At 38.0% G+C, this 15,038-nt stretch overlaps 1 protein-coding gene across 1 annotated transcript; it reads right to left on the reverse strand.

Annotated features, from left to right (window-relative positions):
• Positions 1-12,543: 12,543 nt before the first annotated feature.
• On the reverse strand, positions 12,544-13,518 carry LOC129655971 (olfactory receptor 10R2). Its single transcript, XM_055586770.1, has one exon. It carries the CDS (start codon positions 13,516-13,518, stop codon positions 12,544-12,546), a length of 975 nt encoding a protein of 324 aa, XP_055442745.1.
• Positions 13,519-15,038: the final 1,520 nt, after the last annotated feature.

Genomic DNA, 15,038 nt, shown 5'->3' on the forward strand with positions numbered 1-15,038 from the left:
ATATCATCAGTTTGATTTATTCTGTGGCCTCTCTCCTTGACTTGTGTTTAGCTATCTTCTCCCTGTGGCTTCATTCATCTTTCCTCTGTAATTCTGTATTCAAACTTCCTCTTCTTATAGAGGTGCCAGTCATACTGGATTGTGGTCCACTCTAATGACCTAATTTTAGCTTCATTGCCTGCTTTAAAACCTTGTTTTCCCCAAACAGTCATATTCTGAGGTACCAGTGGTTATGACTTCACCATGTGAATTTCAGAGGGACACAATCCAACCCATAACACAATTCTTCATTTTGAAATGTCCCAGGAGTGGGTGGGATGAATTGAGAGAGTAGTAATAAAAAATGCACATTACCATATGCAGAATTAGATAGCTAGTGGAAATTTGCTGTATGATTCAGGAAGCTCATATCCAGTACTCTGCAACAATATAGAGGCATAGGTTAGGGTAGGAGGGAGGTTCAGAATGGAAGGGACATACATATACCTATGGCTGACTCATGTTGATGTATGGCAGAAACCAACATGATACTCTAAAGCAATTGTCTTCAAATTCAAAGCAAATAAATTTTAAAAAATTAAAAAGAGACTATAAGGTTTGTATATTAAATATATTTCAATAAAAAGTTTCTTGTTAAAAAAATGCCCCCCCCCATTTCTATTAAACTAATTTTTATTTTTTAGATGCAGTGAAAAACAACACACTTTGCTCTCTGTTCCAACAGCTAATTTCTTAGTGATTCCTTAGTACTTTTTTATTTAAAATATATTTGGTTATTTAAAAATAAATGTCGAACTATCTAAATAACATATGATCCTCAGAGTAAAAAAAGTATCAATATGTAACAAAGATTGTGAAATGTCCTTTCTTCCTCAACTTTATTTCCTTGAATTTCCACTCTTTATAATTAAACTGATTATGAATATATACATATGCACACACAAAAACACATTACTTAGAGAGAGAAACATGATAGATAGATGATACATAGGTAGATAGATACTCTACTATCAATCTTTAAATTATTCTACAAATATTTATGAATCTTTTTCAAGTGTGTATTTATGACTGAATCAGATTATTTTTTAACTGAGAGATAATTCACATACTATACTATTTCAGTTCAGTTCAGTCACTCAGTCATGTCCGACTCTTTGTGACCCCATGGACTGCAGCACGCCAGGCATCCCTGTCCATCACCATCTCCTGCTCTCATCACCATCTCCCATCTCTCATCACCATGAGTTTACTCAAACTCATGTCCATTGAGTCAGTGATGCAATCCAACCATCTCATTCTCTGTCATTCCCTTCTCCTTCTGCCCTCAATCTTTCCCAGTATCAGGGTCTTTTCAAATGAGTCAAGCTCTTCGTATCAGGTGGCCAAAGTATTGGAGTTTCAGCTTCAACATCAGTCCTTCCAATGAATACTTAGGACTGATTTCCTTTAGGCTGGACTGGTTGGATCTCCTTGCAGTCCAAGGGACCCTCAAGTGTCTTCTCCAACACCACAATTCAAAAGCATCAATTCTTCGGCACTCAGCTTTCTTTATAGTCCAACTCTCACATCCATACATGACTACTGGAAAAACCATAGCCTTGACTAGACGGACCTTTGTTGGCAAAGTAATGTCTCTGCTTTTGACTATGCTATCTAGGTTGGTCATAACTTTCTTTCCAAGAGGTAAGTGTCTTTTAATTTCATGGCTGCAGTCACCATCTGCAGTGATTTTGGAGCCCAAAAACTAAAGTCAGCCACTGTTTCCACTGTTTCCCCATCTATTTGCCATGAAGTGATGGGAATGGATTCCATGATCTTCATTTTCTGAATGTTGAGTTTTAAGCCAACTTTTTCACTCTCCTCTTTCACTTTCATCAAGAGGCTTTTTAGTTCCTCTTCACTTTCTGCCATAAGGGTGGTGTCATCTGCAGATCTGAGGTATTTGATATTTCTCCCAGCAATCTTGATTCCAGCTTGTGCTTCTTCCAGACCAGCATTTCTCATGATGTACTCTGCATAGAAGTTAAATAAGCAGGGTGACAATATACAATCTTGACGTACTCTTTTTCCTATTTGGAACCAGTCTGTTGTTCCATGTCCAGTTCTAACTGATGCTTCCTGACCTGCATACAGATTTTTCAAGAGGCAGGTCAGGTGGTTTGGTATTCCCATCTCTTTCAGAATTTTCCACAGTTTATTGTGATCCAAACAGTCAAAGGCTTTATCATAGTCAATAAAGCAGAAGTAGATGCTTTTCTGGAACTCTCATCCTTTTTCTATGATCCAGCAGATGTTGGCAATTTGATCTATAATATTTACTCTTTTAAAATGTAGATTCAATGGATTTTAGTATATTCAGAAAATTAGGCCACCATCACTAATATTAATTCCAGAACATTTTCACTAGCCTGGCAAGAAACCCCATAAGTATTAGCAGTCTCCTCCTCTTCCCCCAGCAACCTCTACTCTACTTTTTTGTCCGTATAGACTTGCCTATTCTAAGCATGTTATACAAATGAAATTATACAATATGTTGTCTTTTCTGTATGGGTGTTTTTAATTAGCATACAGGTCATCTATGTTATAGCGTGTATCAGGGCCTTGTGACTTTTTGTGGCAAAATTTAGGTAGTTCCCAAATTTTGACTATTATCAAAATGTGTGATGCCTCTATGAAGAATCATGTACAATGTATTGTGTAAGCATATGTATTTAATTTTCTTGAGTATGTGATAGGAGTAGAATTACTGGATCATATGGTAATTTTATCTGCAACTTTTTGAGGAACAGTCAAATTTTTCACAGCAACTGCACTAATTAACCTCTCTAGAAATGTATGAGAATCCCAATTTCTCCATTTCCTAGCCAACACATGGTATTTTCTGCACTATTAGGATTATTAGTATGATTGCCATCCTAGTAAATGTGAAGTGATATGTTGTGGTTTTGATTTGCATTTCCTCAATCACTACTGCTATTGAGTTTTTATTTTTTTCTATATGTAACTAGTGATTTGCATGTATTCTTTGGAGACTGCCTATTTAAAACTTTTATCCATTTTAAAATTGTGATGTTTCCTTTCTCACACTGATAGCAACATACCTCAGCTTGCATAAAACCTCTATCATTTTACTCCCTGCCTTTTAAATTTTAATCTCAAAATTAATGTTTTTGCATTTTGTATTCATGAAGAAATTATAGTAGTCATACTCATTCTAATTCTCCTCTCCTTTAGCCTTTATACAACAGTTGAATAGTTAACACATCATATTACAAAATTCAAAATTTCTAAATCTGATATTTACATTTTCCATTGTGCTGTATATTTTCATGTATTTTCATTTTACTAATTATCACCCTTTCATTTCAGCTTTTGTTCAGTGTAAATCATGTCTGATCTTTGTGACCCCATGAACTGCAGCACGCCAGGCTTCCCTGTCCTTCACCAAGTTTACTCAAACTCACGTTCATTGAGTCAGTGATGGCATTCAATCATCTCATCCTCTGTTGCCCCTTCTTCTCTTGCCCTCAACCTTCCCCAGTATCAGGGTCTTTTCCACTGAGTTAGCTCTTCACATCAGGTGGCCAAAGTATTGGAGCTTCAGCTTCAGCATCAGTCCTTCCAATGAATATTCAGGGTTGATTTCCTTTAGGATTGACTGATTTGATTACCTTACAGTCCAAGGGACTCTCAAGAGTCTTCTCCAACACCACAGTTCAAAAGCATCAATTCTTTGGTGTTCAGTCTTCTTTATGGTCCAACTCTTACATATGTACATGACTACTGGAAAAATCATAGCTTTTATTGTACAGACTTTGGTCAGCAGTGTGATTGATGTCTCTGCTTAATATGCTGTCTAGATTTGTCATAGCTTTTCTTCCAAGGAGCAAGTATCTTTTAATTTCATGGCTGCAGTCACCATTTGCAGTGGCTTTGGAGCCCAAGAAAATAAAATCTGTCACTGTTTCCAATTTTTCCACATTTATTTGCCATTAAGTGATGAGACCAGATGTCATGATCTTTGTTTTCTGAATGTTGAATTTTGAATCAACTTTTTCACTCTCCTCTTTCACCTTCATTAAGAGGCTCTTTAATTACCCTTCACTTCCCTTGTGGCTCAGCTGGTAAAGAATCTGCCTGCAATGCAGGTTCGATCCCTAGGTTGGGAAGATCCCTTGGAGAAAGGAAAGGCTACTCACTCCAGTATTCTGGCCTAGAGAATTCCATGGACTATATAGTCCATGGGGTCACAAAGAGTCGGACACGACTGAGTGACTTTCACTTTTGCTTTCGCTTTCTGTCATTAAAGTGGTATCATCTGCATATCTGAGATTATTGATATTTCTCTCAGCAATCTTGATTCCAGTTTGTGAATAATCCAGCCCAGCATTTTGTATGATACACTCTGAATATAAGTTAAATAAGCTGGGTGACAATATATAGGTTTGACATACTCCTTTCCCAATTTAGAACTAGTCCATTGTTCCATGTCTGGTTCTGTTTCTCTCTTGAGAAACCTTCTCAAGAGACGGGTAAGGCGGTCTGGTATTCCCATCTTGTAAAGAATTTTCAACGGTGTGTTGTGATTCACACAAAGGCTTTAATTTAACATAATCAATGAAGCAGAACTAGATTTTTTTTTTTTTTTTTTTTATTCTCTTGGTTTTTCTATGATCCAGTGGATGCTGGCAATGTGTTCTCTGGTTCTCTGCCTTTTCTAAATCCAGATTGTATATCTGGAACTCCTCAGTTCATGTACTCCTGAAGCCTAGCTTGAAAGATTTTGAGTATTACCTTGCTAGCACGTGAAATGAGCACAATTGTATGGTAATTTGAACATTCTTTGGCATCGCCTTTCTTCAGCTTAAAGAAATCCTTTCAAGTATTTCAACATTTTTTATAAGGCAGATCTAATGATGATTTATGAACGCCACTAGCTTCTGTTTATTTGGTAAAATCTTTATTTCACCTTTGTTTCTGAAGAATAACCCTGACAGAGTACTCTTGGCTGGCTGTCTTTCTTTCTTTCTTTCTTTTTTTAATTCAGCACATTGAACATACCATCTTGCTCTCTTCTGGTCAGTAGTTTCTTCTGAGAAATCTGCTGATAGTCTAATGGGGGTTACGTTGTAGGTTGAAATCTTTATCTTCTTGCTGCTTTTTGGATTCTCTCTGTGCTTTTGATTTTTTGAAGTGTATTTAATGTGTCTTAGAGAACAACATTTTGAATTGAAATAATGAGGGGATGTAGCTTCATGAACTTGGGTGTCTAAATCTCTCATAAGACTTGAGAAGATCTCAACTATCATTTATTTAAATAAACCTTTTTTCCTCTTCCTCATATTCTCTTTCTGGAAATCCAGTGATTCTGATATTTGTTCTCTTGATGTCCATTAGATCATGTAGGCTTTCTTTGCTGTTTTCATACTTTTTTGTTCTCTGATTGACTTATTTCAAAATTCCTATTCTCTTACTCAGTAAGTCCATCTTCTGTTTGATCAGCTCTGCTATTGATGTCCTTTATTGCATTGGAATGGGGAGGGAGGAGGGAGGAGGGTTCAGGATGGGGAACACATGTATACCTGTGGCGGATTCATTTTGACATTTGGCAAAACTAATACAATTATGTAAAGTTTAAAAATAAAATAAAATTAAAAAAAAATAAATTCCTAAGCACCAGAATTTCTGAATGATTCTGTTTTATTACAACATGTATCTCCTTTAAATTTCTTATTTCATTTCTGCATTGCTCTGTTGATTTTGCTGAATTGTCTTTCTGTGTTTTCTTCTGTGTTTTCTTATAGGTCATTCAGTTCATTTCAGTTCAGTTTAGTTGCTCAGTCATGTCCAACTCTTTGCGACCCCATGAATTGCAGCACGCCAGGCCTCCCTGCCCATCACCAACTCCTGGAGTTCACTCACACTCACATCCATCAAGTCAGTGATGCCATCCAGCCATCTCTGTCATCCCCTTCTCCTCCTGCCCCCAATCCCTCCCAGCATCAGAGTCTTTTCCAATGAGTCAACTCTTCTCATGAGGTGGCCAAAGTACTGGAGTTTCAGCTTTAGCATCATTCCTTCCAAAGAACACCCAGGACTGGTCTCCTTTAGAATGGACTGGTTGGATCTCCTTGCAGTCCAAGGGACTCTCAAGAGTTTTCTCCAACACCACGGTTCAAAAGCATCAATCTTCGGTGCTCAGCTTTCTTCACAGTGCAACTCTCACATCCATACATGACTAATGGAAAAACCATAGCCTTGACTAGACGGACCTTTGTTGGCAAAGTAATGTCTCTGCTTTTGAATATGCTATCTAGGTTGGTCATAACTTTCCTTCCAAGAGGTAAGTGTCTTTTAATTTCATGGCTGCAGTCACCATCTGCAGTGATTTTGGAGCCCCCAAAAATAAAGTGTGACACTGTTTCCACTGTTCCCCATCTATTTCCAATGAAGTGATTTCAGTTCAGTCCAGTTCAGTCACTCAGTCGTGTCTGACTCTTTGCGACCCCATGAATTGCAGCACACCAGGCTTCCCTGCCCATCACCAACTCCCAGAGTTCACCCAAACCCAAGTCCATCGAGTCAGTGATGCCATCCAGCCATCTCATCCTCTGTCTTCCCCTTTTTCTCCTGCCCCCAATCCCTCCCAGCATCAGAGTCTTTTCCAATGAGTCAACCTTCACATGAGGTGGCCAAAGTATGAAGTCATTAAGTTTCTTCAAAAAAAGTTATTTTGAATTATTTATTGGACAATTCACATATCTCTGTACCTTTGGGCTCAGTTATTAGAGGATTATTGTGATCATTTGATCAAGTCATGTTTCCTTGACTTTTTGCATATCTTGAAATTGTACATAGCTGCTTTGGCACTTGTAGGAGTTATAACCTCCGCATTCCTTACTAACTGTCTTCAGGTGGAAGATACATTTGTTGGTCCTACTTATACACTGGACTTTTCTGACCTTGCATGGGAACATCTGCTCCATACTCCCTCATGTAGCAGAATTCTTCTTTTAACAGCTTTGTTGAGATATAATCCATGTACCATAGAAGTCAATCATTTAAGAGTCCAATTCAATGGCTTTTAGTATGTTCACATAGTTATACACTGCCGGGGTCCAGCCCCGGTGGATCCAGGGAATTCGAAGCAGGGACGGCGTCGGCGAGGATCAGGAAACAACGGCTTAATTAAACTTTAATTAAGGATACAAAGAGTAATAGAATAAGGATAGCTCAGTGAGGAAATTCAGTGGAGAAAAGCGGCTGAAATAAGGATAGCTCATTGAGGAAATTCAGTGGAGAAAAGAGGCTGAAATAATTCAGCCAGAAGGTGAGAGAAAGAACGACATGGGGAGACCAAGTTTCAGTGAACAAGGCCCGCACTTTATTTTCCAAAGTAGTTTTTATGCCTTAAGTTATGCATAGAGGATAATGGGGGAAGGGGTAGAGTCATGCAGTAAGCCAGGCTTTCTTCCTGCAAACTTATCATATGCAAAAGTTTAGGTGATTTGCATCATCTTCTGGCCCAGAGGCCTGTTAACATTTTAAGACCCTTTCTTCAGAAAACTTATTTTTCTCTAAAGGTGATTAGTCAGGCGCCACCCTCCAAAAGCATTAGATAAAGTTGCATTCCTACAGAGCAAAGGTGTGGTGGGCTATAACAAGAAAAAGAATTAACTCAAGGGTCCCAGGTTACGAACATTAAAGCTACTATTTACACCAATTACATTAATCAATACACTGCCAGGGACACAGCAGGTAAGGGATATGGAGACTTAGCAGCAAACATTGGCCCAACAAGTGAAAAACCCTTCACCAATACAATTTCTAATCAATCTTTTAACTGCTCAAAGGAATCTGTGTTTAGACAGTTTAGAACATCTCATGCCTCTCACAGTTGGGAGGCTCTGAGCAATCACATGTGGCAGGAAAAACCTATTCAGGCAGGCTAGAGGATTTCCAAAGGAGTTTGTAGGTTGAAACACTGTCACACCCAGGAATTATTAACTGGAGCTGTAAGCTAACTCTTTTTTCAGAGAGAGGTAATGGGGCACGGCCCCCCATAAAGTCAGAGGTGTAGGTGAAAGCACAAAGCAGAAAGTAGGCAGACTCTGGTTTTGGGGGTAGATGCTCGAGAATTTCCAGGGGCACTCCTGAGGCTCGATTCCGCGTTTGCGTATGCCGAGCCTCCTTCCTCATGACCTTTGCCACGGGAGGAGTTCCTCACGCTGGCTCCTGGCAGTGATAGACTTCCAGTTGAGCTATTCCAGATCCTGAAAGATTATGCTGTGAAGGTGCCGCACTCAATAGGCAATATGCCGGCTCCCGGCAATACACCCATCATTACAATCAGTTTTAGAACATTTTATTAGCCTAAGAAATTAATCCACAACTTTAGCCTACATGCCCCCGTCTTCCCACCCAACTCTCATCCCTAGGCAATTACTAACCTACTTTCTGTTTCTATAAGTTTGCCTATTCTGGACATGTTTTATTAAGGGAATCATATATGATGTGGTCATACATGACTGGCTTCTTTCACTTAGTGTGTTTTCAAGGTTCATCCAATATTGTAATTTGTATCATCCATTGTTTTTTAAGTAACAGAATTCTTAATTTTGCATGTCTTCTTTTAATCTTTTAGCACATCCAATCAGATATTGGAAATCTCTTTTATTTTCCTGAAGGTGGTGCTATAGCCCAACTTTGTCTTGAATACAGTCAACAGATACCAGATCCCTTAAACGTGCTCTCTTATTTGTATCTTCCTTTCCTGATCCCCTCTCCCCATGTAGTCATGAAAGTCTTTCCTGTACCCTGGGTGCTTTAGGAGAGAAAAACTTTCCTCCAGCAGCATCCCACACAGCTGGGGAACACAGGCACTCAGTCATTTCACTCCCATTTTGCTCAGGAGAGTTGTTGCCAGCTAGTTCAGTTCCAAGCCATGACACCTAGAGGAGGGGTGGCCCTGAAAAATGTCTTCTTCCATATTCAATGCAAGTATTTTGTGGGTTTTTTGCTTTTTGCTTTTTTGCTTCAACAGAGTGCTGGCATCTTTCCCCTGTAAACCAGGACTTCTACAAAGGCTCTTTTATCCTTGGCTATATGCCCACGTCAGTGCTTTGCAGGTGCTCCCCAACTGCAACAAAGAGGGGCCAAAACCAATCCTCAGACACCTGCCAGTTCCATAACCCATAATAAGGTTTATCTACCTGTTATCCAGTGCACAGGTGGGAAAAACTCTCCCTGGATCCCCCAACTCCCTGAGAGGTACTTTTGTTCATAGATGGATACTAAATTTTAGCTGATGAAAGGTGACAAAAAGGAGGGACAATTTATGCAGTCATCATGTTCTTCTTCACTTCTTTCAAGTATTTGCTAGAATGGCCCCTTCTTAATGAGATCTTCTTGTACACCCTGTTAAAATCATCACCACCAATACCTTTGCTCCCTTGCCTTACTCCCCCCACCCCCCACCTCCATGGAACACATGATCTTCTAACATATAATTTACTAATATATCCTGCTTATTGTTTATGTTTCATTTCTCTGCAATAGACTATAAATTCCATGAAGGCGAGGTTCTTTATTTTTGCTTACTAATGTACCCTGTAACTAAAATAGTGTCTAACACTTAGTAAGTGTTCAGGATATATTAATTTATTTTATTAGAAATGGATAGTTTGGGAATTATAGAAAGAAAAAGATGTCTCCTTATATGCAAATAAATGTGTACATGCTTGAAAGTCAAGCATATTTTTTTTTGTTTTGCTACTTTATTTTTAATTGATTTGTATTGGAGTATATAGTTTACTCACAATGTTGTATTACATATATATACATATATACACTATTTTTGCAGTCACATTTAATGGAGATCTATTAATTTCATTTGTTTAGCATCCCACTTTTAGGAAACTTTGTTTGACTCTATGTAAACCAGCTGGGGAAATGAATTACAGGAAGTTATCCTTTTGCCCACAGGTTTGAGCTTGTTCCCTGACTCAGGCAAACTATTTTCTCTAACCCAGTACTAAAAACATGGGTAAACAGAGAGGACAGAAAATCATTGAATGGCAGTTCCCTAAAGAGATGATTTGTAAGATCCTATGAAGAAAAGTTTTGCAGTTGTTCTAGTTCCTTCAAAAACTCTGGTCATCAAATCTTTCTTCATATACATGAGCAGTCCACAAACCTTCCAAATATTATCGTTTTGTTTACTTAAATTCATTAGATGTGGTGTGAAGAACTATAAGAATATGAGATTTTGCACTCTTTGCAAGCTAAGAAGATAGTCTTCTACAACTCTACAGATGATGAGGACTCTAGGTCAAAGACAAAGAATAGCTAATTTCTGGCAATAGCCAAAGTATCAGAATTTCTGTTGACCCTCTGTTGCCACAGGGAAATGTACATAGAGCAGTATGTGTTACAAGAGAGGGGCCCAGAGCATAGGTGACCAGGACAGGCCTAATTTTGCCTTCAACTTGATTAAACTTCGGGGAGGCTTCTTCCTGACCCTAGACCCCCGATCTCCCTTTTCTTAGAGTATATGCTTTAGAAAATGTGCAATTGTACGTTATTTTTCTGTCCTTCCAATATATACATATTTTTAAATTTTAGTCGGTTTTACAACCCAGAAATGTCTTTCTCAAGGACCTGGGAGCATCCATTTGAAATATGATCATTAAGGAAGACATTGTTCTTAATATCCCAATTTGCATGGGATGAAAGGAATCCAACATTGGTGAGTACCTTGCTACAAGCACAAAATTGCCTCCTGTAATAAAGCCATGAGATGTTTATTTTTCCTTTTGATAAAATCAGGTTGTAAACCCAGATGGTATAAGGTTCTCCAGTACCTTTCTATTACCTCGTCGCAGCCACTGAAAACCTTATCCCTGTTGGTTGTGGCAGAGTTGCCAAATTCAGACTTAGTATTTCTCCATTACCAAAATAATCTTGAATAAAATTTTCCTTGTCTGTTTAACACAATTTTTGACTTGACATAATTTTTGGCACATTTTTGACTTGACGTAAGGAATAAGAAAAAAGCAAACTTGTCTCCAGGGCTTCCCTGGTGACTCAATGGTAAAGAATCTGCCTGGTATGCAAGAGCTGCAAGACAAGACATGGGTTCAATCCCTGGGTTGGGAAGATCCCCTGGGGTAGAGCATGGCTACCTATTCCAGAATTCTTGCCTAGAGAATCCCATGGACAGAGGAGCATGGAGGGCTACAGTCCACAGGATTGCAAAGAGTCAGACAGGACTGAAGTGACTTAGCAAGGCACACTTGACGCCAAAGAAAACAATTTCTCTCTCTTCTAGAAACACTAAGAAAAAGATAAGTTAAATTTAAAATCATTCAGGAGGTCCACACATGAAGAGGATAACAGAAAATTAAAGCCATAAAGCAGGATAGATAAAAACTTTTAAAAAATCACTTTAGTGTCAGACTGCTGCACACAAATCTCACCCACATTTTATGAAAGTTGATCAAGGCATTAAGTGTAAAGTCTACTTCTGGAGTTTTCTATTTAATTGCTGCAACTTCTGGACATATAGAATTTGATTTCCTAATGTCTACATACTCTGTAGTAGATGAGTATATCTATGAGTAGATGCAAGAATACCAATTAATCTATCCTGTCATTATTTTTCAAATTACAAAACATAAAATCTGTGCCAGAAGGATATAAATAATTTCTCAAACATGTAAAAAGGAACATTGTAATATTCAAATGTATAATGTAGAAAGATTAAATGGTAATATAGAGTGAAATTATTTAGATAAGGTTGGCCATGAGCAAAGACTCTCAACTAATTGGGTCTGTGAATGGATTTAGATATGCTGCTAACTCTTTAAATTGTAAATAAGTCTTCCCCCACTCGTATTCATGAGGCTAATTTCATTTTTGGATATTGCTTTCAAAAATACTGTCTGTTGAGATATGTGGACTAGAATGATTAATTGATTCACTATGGCCATTACTGGCACCCCACTCCAGTACTCTTGCCTGGAAAATCCCATGGATGGAGGAGCCTGGTAGGCTGCAGTCCATGGGGTCGCTAAGAGTTGGACATGACCGAGTGACTTCACTTTCACTTTTCACTGCCATGCATTGGAGAAGGAAATGGCAACCCACTCCAGTGTTCTTGCCTGGAGAATCCCAGGGACAGGGGAGCCTGGTGGGCTGCCGTCTAAGGGGTCGCACAGAGTTGGACACGACTGACGCCACTTAGCAGCAGCAGTAGCATGGCCATAACACTGATCAGGTCAAATATATGATTATGTTTACTGTCAGTAACATTCTAAACCCAATAAACCTCAAAGTAGCATCTTATTCTGAAAGAAAAATAGACATTAGTGTCACATAATTAACTTTATCTGAACTTGTCTATATTGCAATTGAGTTACAAAAGCTGAGAGAAGAAAATGTGCCAACTATTCTCATAAAACAAATTCTCAGTTAAAAAGATATGGAAATACATTCTTTGTCAGAAAGCTATATTTATTACAGAATCTGAAATATAACAATATATCAATTGCATAATTTTAGGGATCCTTTCTTCCCCAACACTTTTCTAATAGCAACTTGAACATCCTTGTTTCTTAGACTGTATACCATGGGGTTTAATAATGGAGTGACAATAGTGTATGTCACTGTTACTAATCTGTCCTTGTTAGACACATAGTTTGCTGTTGGTCTCAAGTAGATATAGGAAGCACAACCATAGTGAATAATGACAACAGTGAGATGAGATGCACAGGTGGAAAAGGCCTTCCGTCTGCCTTCAGCAGAGGGAATCTTCAGGATAGTCCTCAGAATGCAGATATAAGAAACACAAATGAATAAAAATGGGACCACAAGTACAAGAACACCACAGATGAATATGACAAATTCATGAGCGTCTGTATTTGTGCAAGCCAGACGAATAACTGGTGAGATGTCACAGAAGTAATGGTTGACTTTGTTGGCACTACAGAAAGGGAGGCTGAAAACTAAATATACTACTGTTAGTGAGGCCAAGAATCCACCGATCCCACAAAGGGCTCCCAATTTTCCACACACCTGCCAACTCATAAGGATAGGGTAATGTAGAGGGTGACAGATGGCAGCGTAACGATCATAGCCCATAACTCCCAATAGCAAGCAATTGGTCATAGCAAAACCAAGGAAGAAGAACATTTGGATGGCACAACAGTTGAAGGAGATTGTCCTGGCCACAGAAAAGAGATTGATGAGCATCTTGGGTAGGATGACGAAGGTATAGCAGGTCTCTGATGTTGAGAGAAGGCTGAGGAAGAAGTACATTGGTGTATGGAGGCTTTTGTCCAGGCGGATGACAGTAACAATAATGACATTGCCACTGAGAATGGCTAAGTACAGAAAAAGGAAAACCACAAAGAGAACAAGCTGAATGTCACCAAGACTTGAAAAACCCAGTAAAAGGAATTCGGTGACCATGGTGAGGTTTTCTGCCAAGACCTGAAAACAAAAGGGAAGTAAGTGCATTCAGGTACATAAACACACATATCTAGGGTATGCAGGCTTATATTCCTTTCTTGAGATGTTGGAAACATCTTGCCTTTTCTAGTTCCTAGGAGCCTCTGGTTCATTATCCCCCACTCCCTTCTTCAAACCCAGGAAAATTATATCTCTTTTTCCGACTCTGATTCTGTCTTTCACTTTTAAGAACACTGTGTTTACATGGTTAAGTCCAAATAATATAAACTAATCTCCCTTACTGAAGGTCACAGGATTAGCAAACTTAATTTTATCTCCAGCCTAAATTCTCCTTTTTCATGTAACCTAACTTATTTGCATGTTTCTGGGATTGATACATGGACATCTTTGAAAGGACATTATGCTGCCTCCTACAATTAGGAATACACCATGCAAAACACAAAAATGAAACAAAGAAAATAAGTCCTTTTTAATGGGATAAAACAACTAGGATAAAATTTAACAAAAGAGGAGCAACATCTGTACACAGAAAACCATCAAACATTGCTGAGAAAAAGTAAAGATCCAAATAAATGAAAAGACAACCATGTTCATGGATTGGAAGATTCAACATTATTATGAGATAATTATGAGCACAGTGATCCATATATTCATTACAGACTTAAAAAATTGACAAAGTAATCACAAAATAAATATGGAAAGGAACTAGAATAACCAAAATAATTATGAAAATTAAGGGCAAAGATAGAAGATTTATACTTTCTGATTGCAAAGTTTACTTTAATGATAGAGTAATCAAGAAAGCATGGTACTGGCATATATATACACATATAGATAATGTTTAGAATTGAGAGTCCAGAAATATACACTTCAAAGGGTACCATTGTGAAAATGAAGAGAACATCATACATAAAAAATGAATTCACAAAGCATGTATCTGATAAGGAATTTGCATCCAGAATATACATATAACTCTTACAAGTAAAATAAGAGAAGGATGCAGTTTAAAAATGGGCAAACTCTTTCAGTAGACATTTCATCAAAGTGTATTGGTGGCTAGGAGGTATATAAAGATACATTCAGCATCACTCACCATTTGAGAAATGCAAATTAAAACCATAATGTGATTACTGCTCATATGCACTAAGATGACTATAATGAAAGCAATAGATACTAAGAGGTGCTGGTAAGGAGGCAGAGAGGCTGAAACCTTCACATTTTGCTGATGGAAGTGTAATATTATGCAGTCACTTTTGAAAAGAGTTTCACAGTTTCTTCTAATGGTAAATATAAACTTAGCTAATGACATAGCAATTTTATTCTCAGGAATATAACAGAGGGAAGTGAATACTATCCACATAAATATTTTTAGTGAATGTTCTTAATAGCAGCATTATTGATAATAGCCAAAAGGAGAAAACTATTCAATTTATTGTGCCCCAATATATGAAGAAATAAATTTATGGACAAACAAAATCTGATATACCGATAAAACTGACTATTATATTCAGTAGTAAAAGGAAGAACTGTGGTGCATGCCACAGCATAAATATCTTCAAAAATATTAT

Source organism: Bubalus kerabau, chromosome 6 (genome assembly GCF_029407905.1).
Source record: "Bubalus kerabau isolate K-KA32 ecotype Philippines breed swamp buffalo chromosome 6, PCC_UOA_SB_1v2, whole genome shotgun sequence".
NCBI lineage: Eukaryota > Metazoa > Chordata > Mammalia > Artiodactyla > Bovidae > Bubalus > Bubalus kerabau.